General features: G+C 48.7%; 1 protein-coding gene across 5 annotated transcripts in view; it reads left to right on the plus strand.

The window, feature by feature from the left end:
• The window catches only part of GLIS3 (GLIS family zinc finger 3), a 448,764-nt gene extending 438,395 nt beyond the window's left edge, over positions 1-10,369 (plus strand). For all 5 annotated transcript variants that reach the window (XM_045468649.1, XM_045468646.1, XM_045468645.1 and 2 more), the window contains 2 exons: positions 5,076-5,258; positions 6,076-10,369. In XM_045468649.1, coding sequence (XP_045324605.1) covers positions 5,076-5,258; positions 6,076-6,212 — 320 coding nt within the window. In that variant the 3' untranslated portion in view covers positions 6,213-10,369. The remainder of the gene's footprint in view (positions 1-5,075; positions 5,259-6,075) is intronic.
• The last annotated feature ends 2,679 nt before the right edge of the window (positions 10,370-13,048 follow it).

Below are 13,048 nucleotides of genomic sequence, written 5' to 3' on the forward strand. Positions count from 1 at the left end.
TCTACGCTCACAGCAGAGAGTCTGAAGCAGGGCTCGAATTCACAAACCAGGAGATCATGACCGGAACTGAAGCCGAACACTTAACTAACTGAGACAGCCAGGCGCCCCCAGGTGTGTTTTTAAAAGGGAAAACACTTCCCCAAAGTTGACAAGAGGAGGAATGATTCTCCTTGACCTTCAGGAGCTGCAAGTTGGGTAGATCCAGTTTATCTGCAGATTCCTCCCTGCCTGCCACCTCCTCCATTTTTAGAAGCAAAGTAACTTGTAAAACGGGGGAGAGGCGATTTTATAACTAAAGGTGACAGCTAACATTTATTGCCAACCCGAATGTACGTGTCTGTTCCTACGCTGTTATAACTGTGTGTGCGCTCTCGCTCTGAGGGCATTATCAATCCTCAAGGGCGAGGTATTATCTTCTGTTTCTTTGGTCTCTCCCATAGCACCTTGGCCAGCGCCCGCTGATAGTCATTGACTGATTGACTGACTGACAGATTGGCTGACCTTGCCATCACTCTTGTCTTAGGCCCATGAAATGTGTTAACATCTTGCCTCATTTTGCTTTTGCTCTGAGAGGTAGCATTCCATCCAAATTCACTACACGAAGTCCAACAGCTGGAATACAGGAGCCATTCATCAGAAAACGAGTTAGGCTTCCTTAGGGTTCGTGTGTGTGGCAAGACCCTAATGGAATTTTTTAAAATTTCGTTCATTTTGTGAAAACAGCCCTGGAAAGAGGATATGTTAAAGCTCTTTGATTTGACTGACCACAGCCATCCACACCAGTGGATTTGGCATCTCTAGTGACTGGCTTCTTGGAGGGACGGATTTAATAAAGAGGATTTTCTTCCCCCGGGTTGGCTGTGAGAGTGATCAGACATGCTTGTGGGGCCATTTTCTGGTTCCCGCTGTTCTTGTGTCAGCCAAGACAGCCACAGGCAGGAATTACAGTCCACTCCGCCTTCTCACTCTGATCCAGGCCGACGGGGGAGCCTGGGGGATGGAGCCCAGGATGTTGGGTTTACGAGTTAACCTCACCGGGTGTGTTTCACCACACGACGTACCTTTTACACTTGCACATCACAATACTCAGAGGTAGGCTGAAGCCAGGTAACATTTCTGCTCTCTTAGAAGCATGAGAGAAGATAGGGAAGAGAGAGAACTGGTTTTCACGAAAGGTCAGTGAAGGTCTGCATCACTGTTCCTGACATACCTGAATGATTAATGTCCCTATCTGGGGAGTTGAGGGAGCTTAGTGAGAAATGTCTTCTCCTCTTGGAAGGGTAACAGTACACTGAGGAACGCTGTCAGGGAATTTATGGGTGACAAATGTGGGCAGAGCCAGCCTAGTGATATAAATAGCAGATAGTGTCTATTCTTCTCAGTGGGGAGACATTACACTCTAATAAACCAACAGTGTGGTCCACAGCCCTGTTTTCATCCTAATATAGATGACTGGCCACCAGATAGCCAAAGTCAAGATCAGTCCAAGGAACCTCCCAAACCATGAAGCTGCTCGTTCGAGTTTCCTTCAGATCACTCAGACATGTTGCTGTTTTGAGCTTGTGCCAGGGGTGAGCGAGGAAATCAGGACGTGTGTCAGTGCAAGACGTGGGAACCAACATGGGCAAGATGTGCGCAGCTCAGGTCCCCACAGGGCCAAGGATGTTCCAGAGGATTTTACCAGGGAAGTGGGTGTGTGCCACATGCCTGCTGCTCTTTCCGTTTGGTTATTGTTGAAGGACTTAACTTGTTGCCTTTCCGAAAATTTTCTTTCTTTTAATAATTAGGTTGTGGTTTTTTTTTTGAGAACTCGGTTGTTATAAAATTTCACTTTTTAATTTTACTTATTTAACAAACGCATCATATACTATGTAAACTAAAATATACAAATATTAATTACGTAATTATCGAATTATATTCTATAATATGTAAATATTAACTTCTCTCATGTTCATCATAACTCAGTGAGGTGTAGGTACTACTTTTAACCCCACTTTACAGATCAGAAAACAGACAGCGGGAGGCTAAGTAATTCACTAAGACTACATAGTTGGTAAGTGGTTACACAGGGACTTGAACCCAGGAAGTCTAGTTCCGGCATACTTGCCCTTCACCGCTATTAAAGTTCAGAAAAATATAAAGCCCACACTGTATATACCGCATGTTAGCTAACTGGACAATAAATTATACTTAAAAAAAAGAAAAGAAAAGAAAAATATAAAGCCCGAAAAAACCAGCCCAACGACAACTATAGAAATGTTGCTTTGATGTCTGTGCTCTGCATAGGCTCCCACGTGACTGCACCTAGTCTCCATATTCCGCTTCATATCTTGCTTTTGTTTTCTTCTGAACCTTATATAATGGTCTTTCCATGTTACTAAAAACCCCCTGTAAATATTGTTTTAATGCCTACTTAATGTTTCCGTCGTATAAGCATATCACTCTTTGCTTAATCATCCCCTTATGGCAGCCCGTTTGGCTCTTGGGTCTTCTGTTCTGACACCTAGCACTGCAATGACTGTCTCTGTGCAGAATTTCCTCTGTTCTTTGTTTCTTTTTTTTTTTTTTTAAGTTTATTTATTTGAGAGAGAGAGAGAGTGCGAGAGCAAATGGGAGTGGAGGGGGGGGGCAGGGAGAGAGAGAGAAAATCCTAAGCAGGCTCCACACCGTCAGCATACAGTGGACATGGGGCTCGAACCCACAAACTGTGAGATCGTGACCTGAACACAGTCAAGTGACAGACACTTAAGGACTGAGCCACCCAGACGCCCCCTTCTGTGCTTTGGAAAAGAGTTTTAGAATACGTACTCAGAAGTAAAATTCTCAAGTCCAGGTGTATGTATGTGAACACTTCTAGGGATCTACACCCAGGTTGTCCGGTGGTTTTCCAAGAGGCTTGTACTTTCCCGGTGTCCACAGCGCTGGACAGAAGCGATTGTCATTCTCACACCAGCACCGAGAATGATTTCTAGAAATCTTCGCTAATGTGATAGGTAGAATATTGTCTTGATTTTATTTCTTTGTTGGCTAGAGGATTGAGTTCGTCCATATTGGTCGATCAGTTATAGGAATCTTTGAGTAGTCTGGTTGGGTCCTTTGCCCATGTGTCTGTCAAGATCAGACGGAAGCCTTTGGGGGTCAAACAGAGAAAGACCAGTGGTTTCCCATTCTTTCTTCTCTTGCCTGAACATGATATTTCCCTGGGTATTTTCCCAATCTCTTCTGTTATGTATGCATTTAACCTTCCCCCAAAACCTTATGTGCATTTTTCTCTGGATCCTATACAAAATATACTACTGTCTGCTTGTAAAGGGTTATTATTTCATTTTCTACTGTGAGTGTGCTCCATGCCTAAATCTGCATTGGTCCCTCCGTCTTGGATCATAAGCTCCTGGAGGGCCAGCCTGTGTCTTTTTGAGCAGTTAGGCACACTTTTCTTTGGTGACGTTCCCCAGCAACCACAGAACAGGCCTCCTGGCTGAAGGTGATGGGAGCATTTACACAGGCACCTTGAGAGTACGAAACAGAAGTGAGAAGGGTTAAGAGTGTAGTAGACTGGATGTGGCCATGTGCCCTGGTTGTGCTTAAAGAGAGCTGGAAAGAACCCAGTAACACCTCCCCTACCTATTGATCAGTGAGAAGGGGGAGTTCTAGTGGAGAAAGGCACACAGGACTGGGGACCCAAAGCCCACTGAATTAGTCCCGAGTTCTCCATCATTTCATATGAGCCCTGGGTCACTTTCTCTATGAGTCTCTCGTGTTTTTTTCCTACCCGAAACACAGTAGTGATGTTAAGAATAGCCGGGGCGCCTGGGTGGCGCAGTCGGTTAAGCGTCCGACTTCAGCCAGGTCACGATCTCGCAGTCCGTGAGCTCGAGCCCCGCGTCGGGCTCTGGGCTGATGGCTCAGAGCCTGGAGCCTGTTTCCGATTCTGTGTCTCCCTCTCTCTCTGCCCCTCCCCCGTTCATGCTCTGTCTCTCTCTGTCCCAAAAATAAATAAACGTTGAAAAAAAAATTAAAAAAAAAAAAAAAAAGAATAGCCGATGTTTCTAAAGCACCTTAAAATGCTATATATGGTCTTCCTATCCCTTAGTCTTCACTATAGCCAGTGAAACCGACACAGTTTGCAGGTGAGGGAACAGACACAAAGAACTACAACCTTCCCTTCAATAAAGCATCAAATGAAGATTTCATTATTAGATTTTTAAAAGCTACTTATGCTCCGGGAAAACAATCCATTGACTTAAGTGTATCACGAGGCAAGAAGGAAGGCAGAAAAGGTAAGATATCTTGGAAGGTGTAGAGGATCATGGGAAAGGACCACAGACGCCCCAAGGAAAACTCCATTACGCGAGAAAAGAAAAATTGAAAGACATCAGTGAAACAAGATCAGCAGAATGTCGACGATTACGTTCAAATATTAAGAAAGCTTTCGTCCTATTTCTTCATTACATTGTGTCTTCACTTCCAGTTTTCCCATTAACTGCAAAGATCGACAACAGTAATATATTCTAGCACATTCCGTCCTATGGGTACCCCATACCTATTCAACATAGTGAAAAAGTTATAAAGGAGTTTGAACGTATCCGTTAGAAGGACAGATGGGTGGACAGATCGATTTTGCTTTTTTTCTTTGTAAGTGGGCCTTGTTAAGAGCATGCTTCAGGCTTTACCAAATGTGAAAAGCAGAACAGAATGTAAGGTAAAGGAGGTGATGACAATGTACCCAAATGCGGTGGGAGGGCCTGGGTAGGCACGTTCTCTGAAGGTCAGGTTCGCGGTCTCCAGGACTCTGTAGAGCGTCTGGGGAAGGTAAGGAGCCCTTCATTCAGCTTCCAGTCCTGGAGCAGGAGGTAAAAATGTCAGAAGCCAGCAAGCTTTGTTGGCCCCTGAAGGTAGAAGAGCTTCTGCGGAAATAGTGCATTTCGGAGGCTCGCTTACAAGATTTTACAGGTGGGCTTAAGAGTTAAAGGCATTTTGTCGCATGAAGCCAGGCTGAGCAAGGGTCTGGCTGTGCCGGGGTGGTGTTTGGAACTGGCCTTCTGCGGTAGATCACTGCCATGTTTGTATTTCAGGATTTTATGGGCAGCTCCAGACCTTCTGCCCCCCACAGTACCCGGACCCCCAGAGAGCCGTGCTGCCCAGCAGCTCGTGCAGTGTGGTGCCTTCCTTCGAGGACTGCCTGGCCCCCACGCCCATGGGGCAGGCTGGCTTTGACGTGTTCCACAGGGCCTTCTCGGCTCACTCGGGCATTGCAGGTATGTTGATGACTGTCACTTAGAAACCCTGGCAGACTAGCAGGTGAGACCGGGACTAGACTTGACCCCGCACGTGACCGCAGCAAATCCCGTTGAATCCGCCCCGTCGTATCTCGCACCTTCACGCTCCTCTCCAGGCCCACCTCCACCACCCTGGTTCAGGGGCCACAGTGTCCCTCCCGGGCTGTGACAACAGCTGTAGCCTTCCAGCGTGTTCCCTGCGTCAACTCTACCTTTACCATTCTTCCCTCTGCACCACCGTGAGCATTGCCTTCCAAAAATGAAGGACAGAATAAGCCCCTTTCCTCCTTGGATACCTTAGCCTCCAGTTGCCTAAAGAATAAAGTCTTCTCCTTGGCGAGGCAGTCAAAGCCCCCACGAGATAGGCCTGGTCAGACGCTCCAGGCCTCACCTCATACCCGTCTCCCCACGTGCGCTGCCCGTGCACGTGGCCCCACAGCCCCTCGCTCTCCCGTCTTTGTGCTCTGTTTCCTCCTTCTAGAATGTTCTTTCTTTACCTCTCCATCTGTGAGAATCCCATCTTTCTTTATGGCTCAACTGCAGTCATCTCCTTTCTCAGGCCACCCTCACCCTTCCCTTGAACACTTGACTTTTATTTGCACTCAGCCCGTATTTTCTGCCAAGACTTACCTTGACCGTAGGCCTGCAAGTCCGTCGGCCTCCTTCCCCACTGAGGGCCCCGGGGACAGAGAGCCGTTGAAGGTCCTAACCCTGGGCCCCCACTCAGCACTGGCCGTAGGGCACACACGGTGGGTATAGACAGACGGGACCGTTGACTTTTCTCCTTCTCTTCCAGTGTATGATTTGCCGTCGGGGTCCCCCGGCCTCTTCGGGGACTCTGTGCGTGGCGGGCCTGAAGACGCCACGTTCTTGCAGATCAGCGCTGTGGACCGCTGTCCTAGCCAGCTCTCCTCTGTCTATACCGAAGGCTAAAAGCTCCCCTGGCCTCCACTACCGCTGGCATCCGGAACCTTTTCGTCGCTCGCCACCTTGTACTCTCACACCCTCACTGACTGCATGAAGAGGATGCCAGCTGCTTCCGTGGAACCTGCAAAGTCCCAGGCGTGTCTCTGGAAGGCGGGACTGGTCAGGGCCGGCCTTCCCAGGGCTGCGTGCGGTTGCTGCTCTTCCTGGATTTGCTGGTGGCCCACAGGACTGTCTCTTCAAAGGGAATTTAGAGTCACTCTACCGGACACCTGTTCCTTCCAGCTGTCCACTCTCAAAGGACACCAGTGAAATGACGCACATGTCAAAGTGTAGTTCGGGGACCACCCTCGCACAGAACTCCAAGTAGGGAAGGAAAACCCAAGTTGCCAGAAGCACAGAGAACTGCCTCGCCCCGTACGCATCCCTCCCACTGGCTCCGGCAGGACCTGATGAGGGAAATCTGCATCCAAAGCACCGCTTGGGCTCAGCCCGTGGAGGAGCCCCCCCCCCCCATCCTGGCACTGCACCGGCCTGGCACCCCGGCGAGCTGGTGCCTCTCTGCTCTTCCCGTCCCCGTGCTAACCAGTCGCTTTTCAGTATTTGTCCAGAAGCAAAATGAGGTTCTATCAAGCACAGTCCCTTAAAAGGCACTAGAACCTGTTTTATATTCCAGCAACTTATCTTAGTTCTTTTACGCTAAAGACTTGTTATTTACATCTACTTTTAAAGGAAGAAAAATATTTAGAGGTCTGTTCTTTGGATGGAAATAGTTATCTTAATCACCCCAGCTACATCCATTTTTGCCACAGCCCGTGGCCCCACCTGGTCCCACCTCGCAGCGCCTGGGAGCCCCCCCCCCCGCCCCCCAGAGTCGTAGTTTTGCATTGAGCGAAAGGCACCGGCGGGAAGTGGGTGGGCCCGACCCCTTCCCAGTGCCGTAGCAGAAACCCTGGTGGGCTGACTGCGTGAGGCGACTCCACCTCGAAGACCTTGTTCGGTGGAAAAGATCACTTGACTCGTTGACCCTTCGCCTCCGCTCGGGGAATGCCGCGCCCAGGTCGTGCTAGAAGATGTAGAACAGGGACACGCCGAGTTGAGACCCTGGGCTCTCTCAAAAAACCACACGAGAGGTGCCTGATGTCCAGTTACTTCGCACAGCCTCTGCTCGCCTCCGTTAGGATGTCCGCTCATCCGTCTGTCCCTCCCCCGTACTCTCCTCTCCCTCCTCGCTCTTGTCACCTTCTCTGTTCCCGCTCGCCCACCGCCACTGCCTGAGCACCCTTGGCAAGGTCTTCCCAGGGAGCAGGTAGAGGGAAGGCTGGGGCAGCAGATGTTCGCTTCTTTCCTGTAACTCTAGCCTGGAATTTCCACAGAGCTCTTGGTCATCTGATAGCAAACCTGAATAGGAAGCCACTTTCCGTGATGCGTTTACAAAGCTATTCAAAAAGATCTGAAGTCGTGCGCGTAAGGCCATAAAAATTAGCCACAGCGCAGAGACCCCTGGTAAACTCTGGCGTTCCAGAACTATCGCGTTTCAACAGTTTCTTTTCTCTGTCCTGAAGAATGGGTTCTGAACACAAATGAAACAATGTGGTTTGTCCAACTGGGATCGTTACGGTCTTCGAGAAGGGTTAACCAGCTGGGTGTCCCGGGACAGTTTGTATCCAGACAGACAGGTCCTTCCAGTCGGGCTCGGCAGTCGCTCACGTGCTGCTTGACGCCGACCGGATCCCAACACGTCACGGAGAGAGGGGACTAAAGAGCCGCGTGGGGGGTCCGCTTTTACGGTGGGCAAGGTCCGCCGACCGCTGAGCTCCGATCTGAGAAAGGCCAGGCCCGCGAGAGGGCCGAGTTACCCACTTGACAAAGATCTGCGCTGCTTTCCGAAAGGCTTCCCTTCCAGATGAGCCCTCGGGCCTCCCCCCTGCAGACTTTGTGGGTTAGGTCACTTGGCCTAAAGGAGGACACGAGCGTGCTACCTGCCATCCCTTGCGTGTCCTTTGTCACACTCTGCAAAGGAAGGTAGAGATCCGGTGTCTTTAGGGAGGCAGCGCGGCCATTCTCGAACGCTGAGGCCTGCGTGGGGAACTCAGAACGTTCTTCATGTGTGAGATGAGGGAGGGAGAAGCTGACAAAAAGCAGGGTTAATGCAGTGATGCCTCCGTGCCTCGCGGCTTTTACACGATTTACAGGGAGGGAGGGAAGGAAGGCGAAGCCAGAGGCTGAACCTCACAAACCCCTGGGTGTCATCGTCCTCTTTGCCTGGGGGACATGCCCCTGTGCCTGCCTCTGGTGTTAGCCCGGCCTCATGGTGGCCCTGTCCCGCTGCTTGTGGGGGGAGGGGACAGCAGCAGCACCTCAGGGCCTCCTCCCTCAGCAGGGACGGAAACCAGTCCCTCCCCCACCCCCCCACCAAGGGACTTTGGTGTTAGCAGAGGGAGCGCACGGGAAGCAGAGTCGAGTGCGACCTGACCTGCAAGGTCAGCTGCCCCCTCACATACCCGTCAAGCGTATCCCAGGGGCTGCATGTTGGAGTCGGGGCCTCAGGGCACGACACATTCGGGTTCCTTATAGACGGCACAGGCTGTCCTTAGAGTCCAGAGTCTCCCCTGACCTTAAAATCTGCCCCTTGCTTGCTTCCAGTGTCGTGCCAGATTTATATCTGCATTCATCATCATGTCTGTAGCAGTGAAGGTAGAAACTTCGAGAAACTCACTCCCTTCCATTTCCTGGCCTTTTTAGTCTCGATATTGTAACCATTTTCATCAACATCTGAGCAGAGATTGTCATTCCCCTGTTTTGAAAAAAACTGGTGAAATACACACAGCGCAAAGCCAATTATCCTATTACATTAAAAAAAAAAATCAGTCTGCTTAGAGACATTTCATTTGCTGCATTGTCTTAATTCCCTAAAGGGACCATTTCAAAATGTCAGTTGTAATTTAGCCTCTGATCGGCCGTTAAATATTATTTAAGTATTTGCTGGTCCTGTGGGGTGTCTCCCTTTAACCATGTCTCCCCCAAATTGCACAGGTGACTCGAAGTGGACGGAAGGCCTTCAGGGGACCCCCTGATAGAACAGGGGTGGTGTGGTTCTGTCCTGTTTCACTTACCAGCTGTCGAGCACATTAGTGTACTAGAGCAGAGGTAAACGTTCAACTCCCCGGTCTGTCCCAGAACCTGGACTTTCCAGTTGTCTTGAAGTATTGGGAATAGTGACTGTAAATGTCCAATTCAATTATTTGCTATTTTATTTGTCTGTTTTGACCATGTCATTTTATAGCAGCATTTTTAATGGCACTTTTTGTTGGTGGTGTGGAATTTCTGCGGTTACCTTTTTTTTTTTTTTTTTTTTTTTTTTTGCAATGGATAAAGCAAAAAAAAAAGAAGAAGAAGAAGAAGAAGAAAAGATTTATTTTGTACAGACAGCAGAACATCCTGTGTAATGTTGCTGACATAAAGCACTTTGGGGGGGGGGGAGTGGAAATCTGTTTTCCATAAATCACACAGACTCTTGTACATAGTTATATACACTCACGTAGAGAAATGAACTGCGTATATCATACTGGATATGGGGCCGATTTTACTTTAGGGGCACACATCTGGTGCTTATTGTCATAAATCTTTTAAAGAATTAGGTACACTTTTTTTCTATTAATATGTATAGTTTTGTGATTTGTCACAGTTATGTTTCGTATAATCATAAGTTATTTTGTCTTGTTTCATGAAGTCCTTTTTTTTTTTTTTTTTTTATGTCAAAAGTAAAATGAAGGGATTGTGCACTTGGTACAGAATAAAACTGGAAATAGGACGCCCACCTGCCTGAAATCTGCCTTCGGCATGCCCTTTCAAAACACAATGGCAACAACCATTTTGTTTGTTTGTTTGTTTTATTGTTTTGTTTTGCCGTAAGCCTCCTTCCTTTATGGGGATGGTAATTATAATTAAAAGCAGATGGGGGTGGGGGAGGGCCGGTCCAAGGCCGGCTTTAAAATGCCGCATTGCTTTGGCCCAGAGCTGCAGCCTGGATTTAATTATAGATATGAGGACGAAATGGCAGTAAAAATGAATGTGTCCCTGAATCCTTCACATGTTGGGAGTGTCCATAAATAAAACATGAAGTTTTATTTCATCAGATTTAATTAAAGCTTTTATACATGTTTTATTGGTTATTCTATTAATCCACTTCCCGAACTGGATAAATGCGCTGGGGCTTGGGGCTTACTGGTGCCCGTTCAGTGTGAAGCTACATCAGGCCTCGGAAATGCCGCTAAGTGCTTGGTCCCTCAGGTGAGGGGGTTACGGCGCGCTGGCCGCTGGGGATTAGGCCTTGGCTGCCCAGTCTTCCTAAAACCCTGCAGAAAAAGACAAAAGCATCTGCTTCCCAGGAGCTGATGCCCCGACCTTCGAAGTCCTCCCGTCTCCCAGAGGAGGAAGGGGCAGTTACCGTTCCCTGCTCCCGCCTCGCCCGTCCACTCCACAGGCTTTGGGAGAGCACCTGACCCCTGGGCTGTGATGAGCCTCCTTCCTTAGCGCCCATCACAGGAGTTGGAGTGGTTAGGGAGGGAGAGGGGAGGGTGGTCAGGGCATTCTCACCCTGGCTGACCTGTATAGCCAAGACCTAAAAGAGTTCATGTTCCCTCCAGGGTCACTCTTGGAAAATTTGACCGTTTTCTTGCTACATTTGTAAGACACGAGGTGCAGGGCAGAAGGGATAATGGTTCTCACGCACCCTGTCTGGCTCTCTAGGGGACTGTGGTTCAGGGTTTGAAGATGCAAATAGTGCCGGCTGACAAGACTCAGAGAGTTTCTGTGCTCCTTAAGTAAGGAGGCGGCTGGTGGGAGCGCGATTTGGTCCGGTCTCTTTGGGGAACAGTTTGGCATTAACGGGTAGAGCTGAAGGTACACATAACCCGCGATCCAACAATCCCACTCCTCTCGAGGGACAGACTCTTGCATAAGTCAGCGATGGTTCGGATACACGATGTTCACAGCAGTGCTATTCACAATAGCCCCGAGCTGGAAATGCCCCAACTGTCCATCAACGGTCAAATGAGTAGATGAGCTTCGCTAAATGGAAAGAAGCAAGACAACCACAAAAAAGAGGGATAGTGTTCTATTATAACGAGTTTGAAAACGCGCATGATTCATTTACAAGCCTGAGGTGGTGGAAATTTACAAGAACAACGCGGAAGATATTCTCACAAAGGTCCAGATACTGATGAACTTTGATCGGGAAGATAGGACACACAGAGGACTCCTGGGGTGCTGACCGGCAGTGTTTTGTTTCCTGACCCTCTTGTTGGGGTAAACAGGTGCCTGCTTTGTAATTCTTCACCTGTGCGTATGTGTTTCATAGCCTTTAGCACAAGTACTACTGATAGCCAGGTCTTGCTTCCCCGACCCCAGGGGTACGCACACTTTTTCTGGAAATGGCCAGATAGTACATATTTTAGATAATGGGCTCGGTGTCCACTCCTCAATCCCGTCACTCGAAAGCAGCCACAGGCGACACGCCAAGGAATGGGTGTGGCAGTGTTCTAATAAAACTGTATTTATGGACACAAATTTGAATTTCACACAACTTTCAGATGTCCTGAAAGGTTTTTCTTCTTTCGGTTTATTTCAACTATTTAAAAATGAAAAAAACATTTTTTTTAAAGCATTCTTAATTCACAGGCTGTACAAAAACATACAAAAAAGGCAGCGGGCAGGATGTCCCGTGGGCCATAGCTTGCTGACCCTAGTCGACCGAAGGAGTGTCCTCCGGCATTTCCCATAAACATCGACGCAAAGAAAACCACAATTAGGACCCTCTGCTGATCCTTCCGCTACGTGGGGTCCTGTTCCTGGAGGACATTCATGAGTTCTATTGATTAAGCTTTTCTTTGTTTAGATTCTGGGTCCTGCTCCCCGGGATACAGATGAATGCTTGGAGCTTGGAGCGCCATTCGACTTTATCTCTGGATTTGAAGTTTTTAATAAAAGGAACTGGGCACACAGAAGTCTGTGGGAATTGGAAAACGAGCACCCATTCTCTCCAAGCTAACCAAATATTTGCTGGATGTTGGCAGTCCTAGCCTAACCTTTTCCTCTGAAACGCTGAGAGGTTAGAAGCAACGGGAGACTTCATTTTTCTCAGGCTGTAGTTCTTACGAGAAGCTAGAGCTGCCTCTCAAAACCTCCAGGGTCCACAGGGAGAGGAGAGTCAGGGTTTTACGTCCAAAGGCTCCACCGAAAAATGGTGGGAGCATTCTTTTGGCTCGGGGGCCCCGCCAAGGCTAATGGTCTGTGCCCCCTCTAAGCAGCAAGGAGGCTACCCAGCACCCGCCACGGGCCCTGGTTCCCCCCAGCCCTCACACTTAAGGGGTTCTCAGCTCTGCCAATGCTGCCTCTCAGCTACTTGCCCTTAGGGAGAATGAGGCTGAATTCACAGGGGCAGAAACACCTGCCGTTCTTTGGATCCCTAGCTTAGGCTAAAGTCGACAGTTTCAAAAGTACGATTACTGTGAGTCCTGGGTCATTTGCTAAATATTCGCGCAGACTGAGTCTTCTACACCGGGTCTCCCGGGTGGTTCCATGTGCTTGGGCTTGTGTGCTGTGTATGGTTCTGATAAAGTGTCTTGGGGCCAACATAACCTGAACTTTATAAAGAGAAGTTGAAGAGACAGCTTAGAGAACATCTCTTCCAACTTCTTCTTTTACGGAAGAGGAGACAGAGGCTGTTTGATCCGTGCATGTATGCACACGCTCCTTCTTTCACTCAAACACTCGTTGCGTACAAGAAACAGAAGCAGAAGTGGCTCCTAGCCTCACGGAGCTAACAACAGGGGCATTCCAAG

The sequence above is a fragment of the Leopardus geoffroyi genome, chromosome D4, assembly GCF_018350155.1.
Source record: "Leopardus geoffroyi isolate Oge1 chromosome D4, O.geoffroyi_Oge1_pat1.0, whole genome shotgun sequence".
Taxonomy (NCBI): domain Eukaryota; kingdom Metazoa; phylum Chordata; class Mammalia; order Carnivora; family Felidae; genus Leopardus; species Leopardus geoffroyi.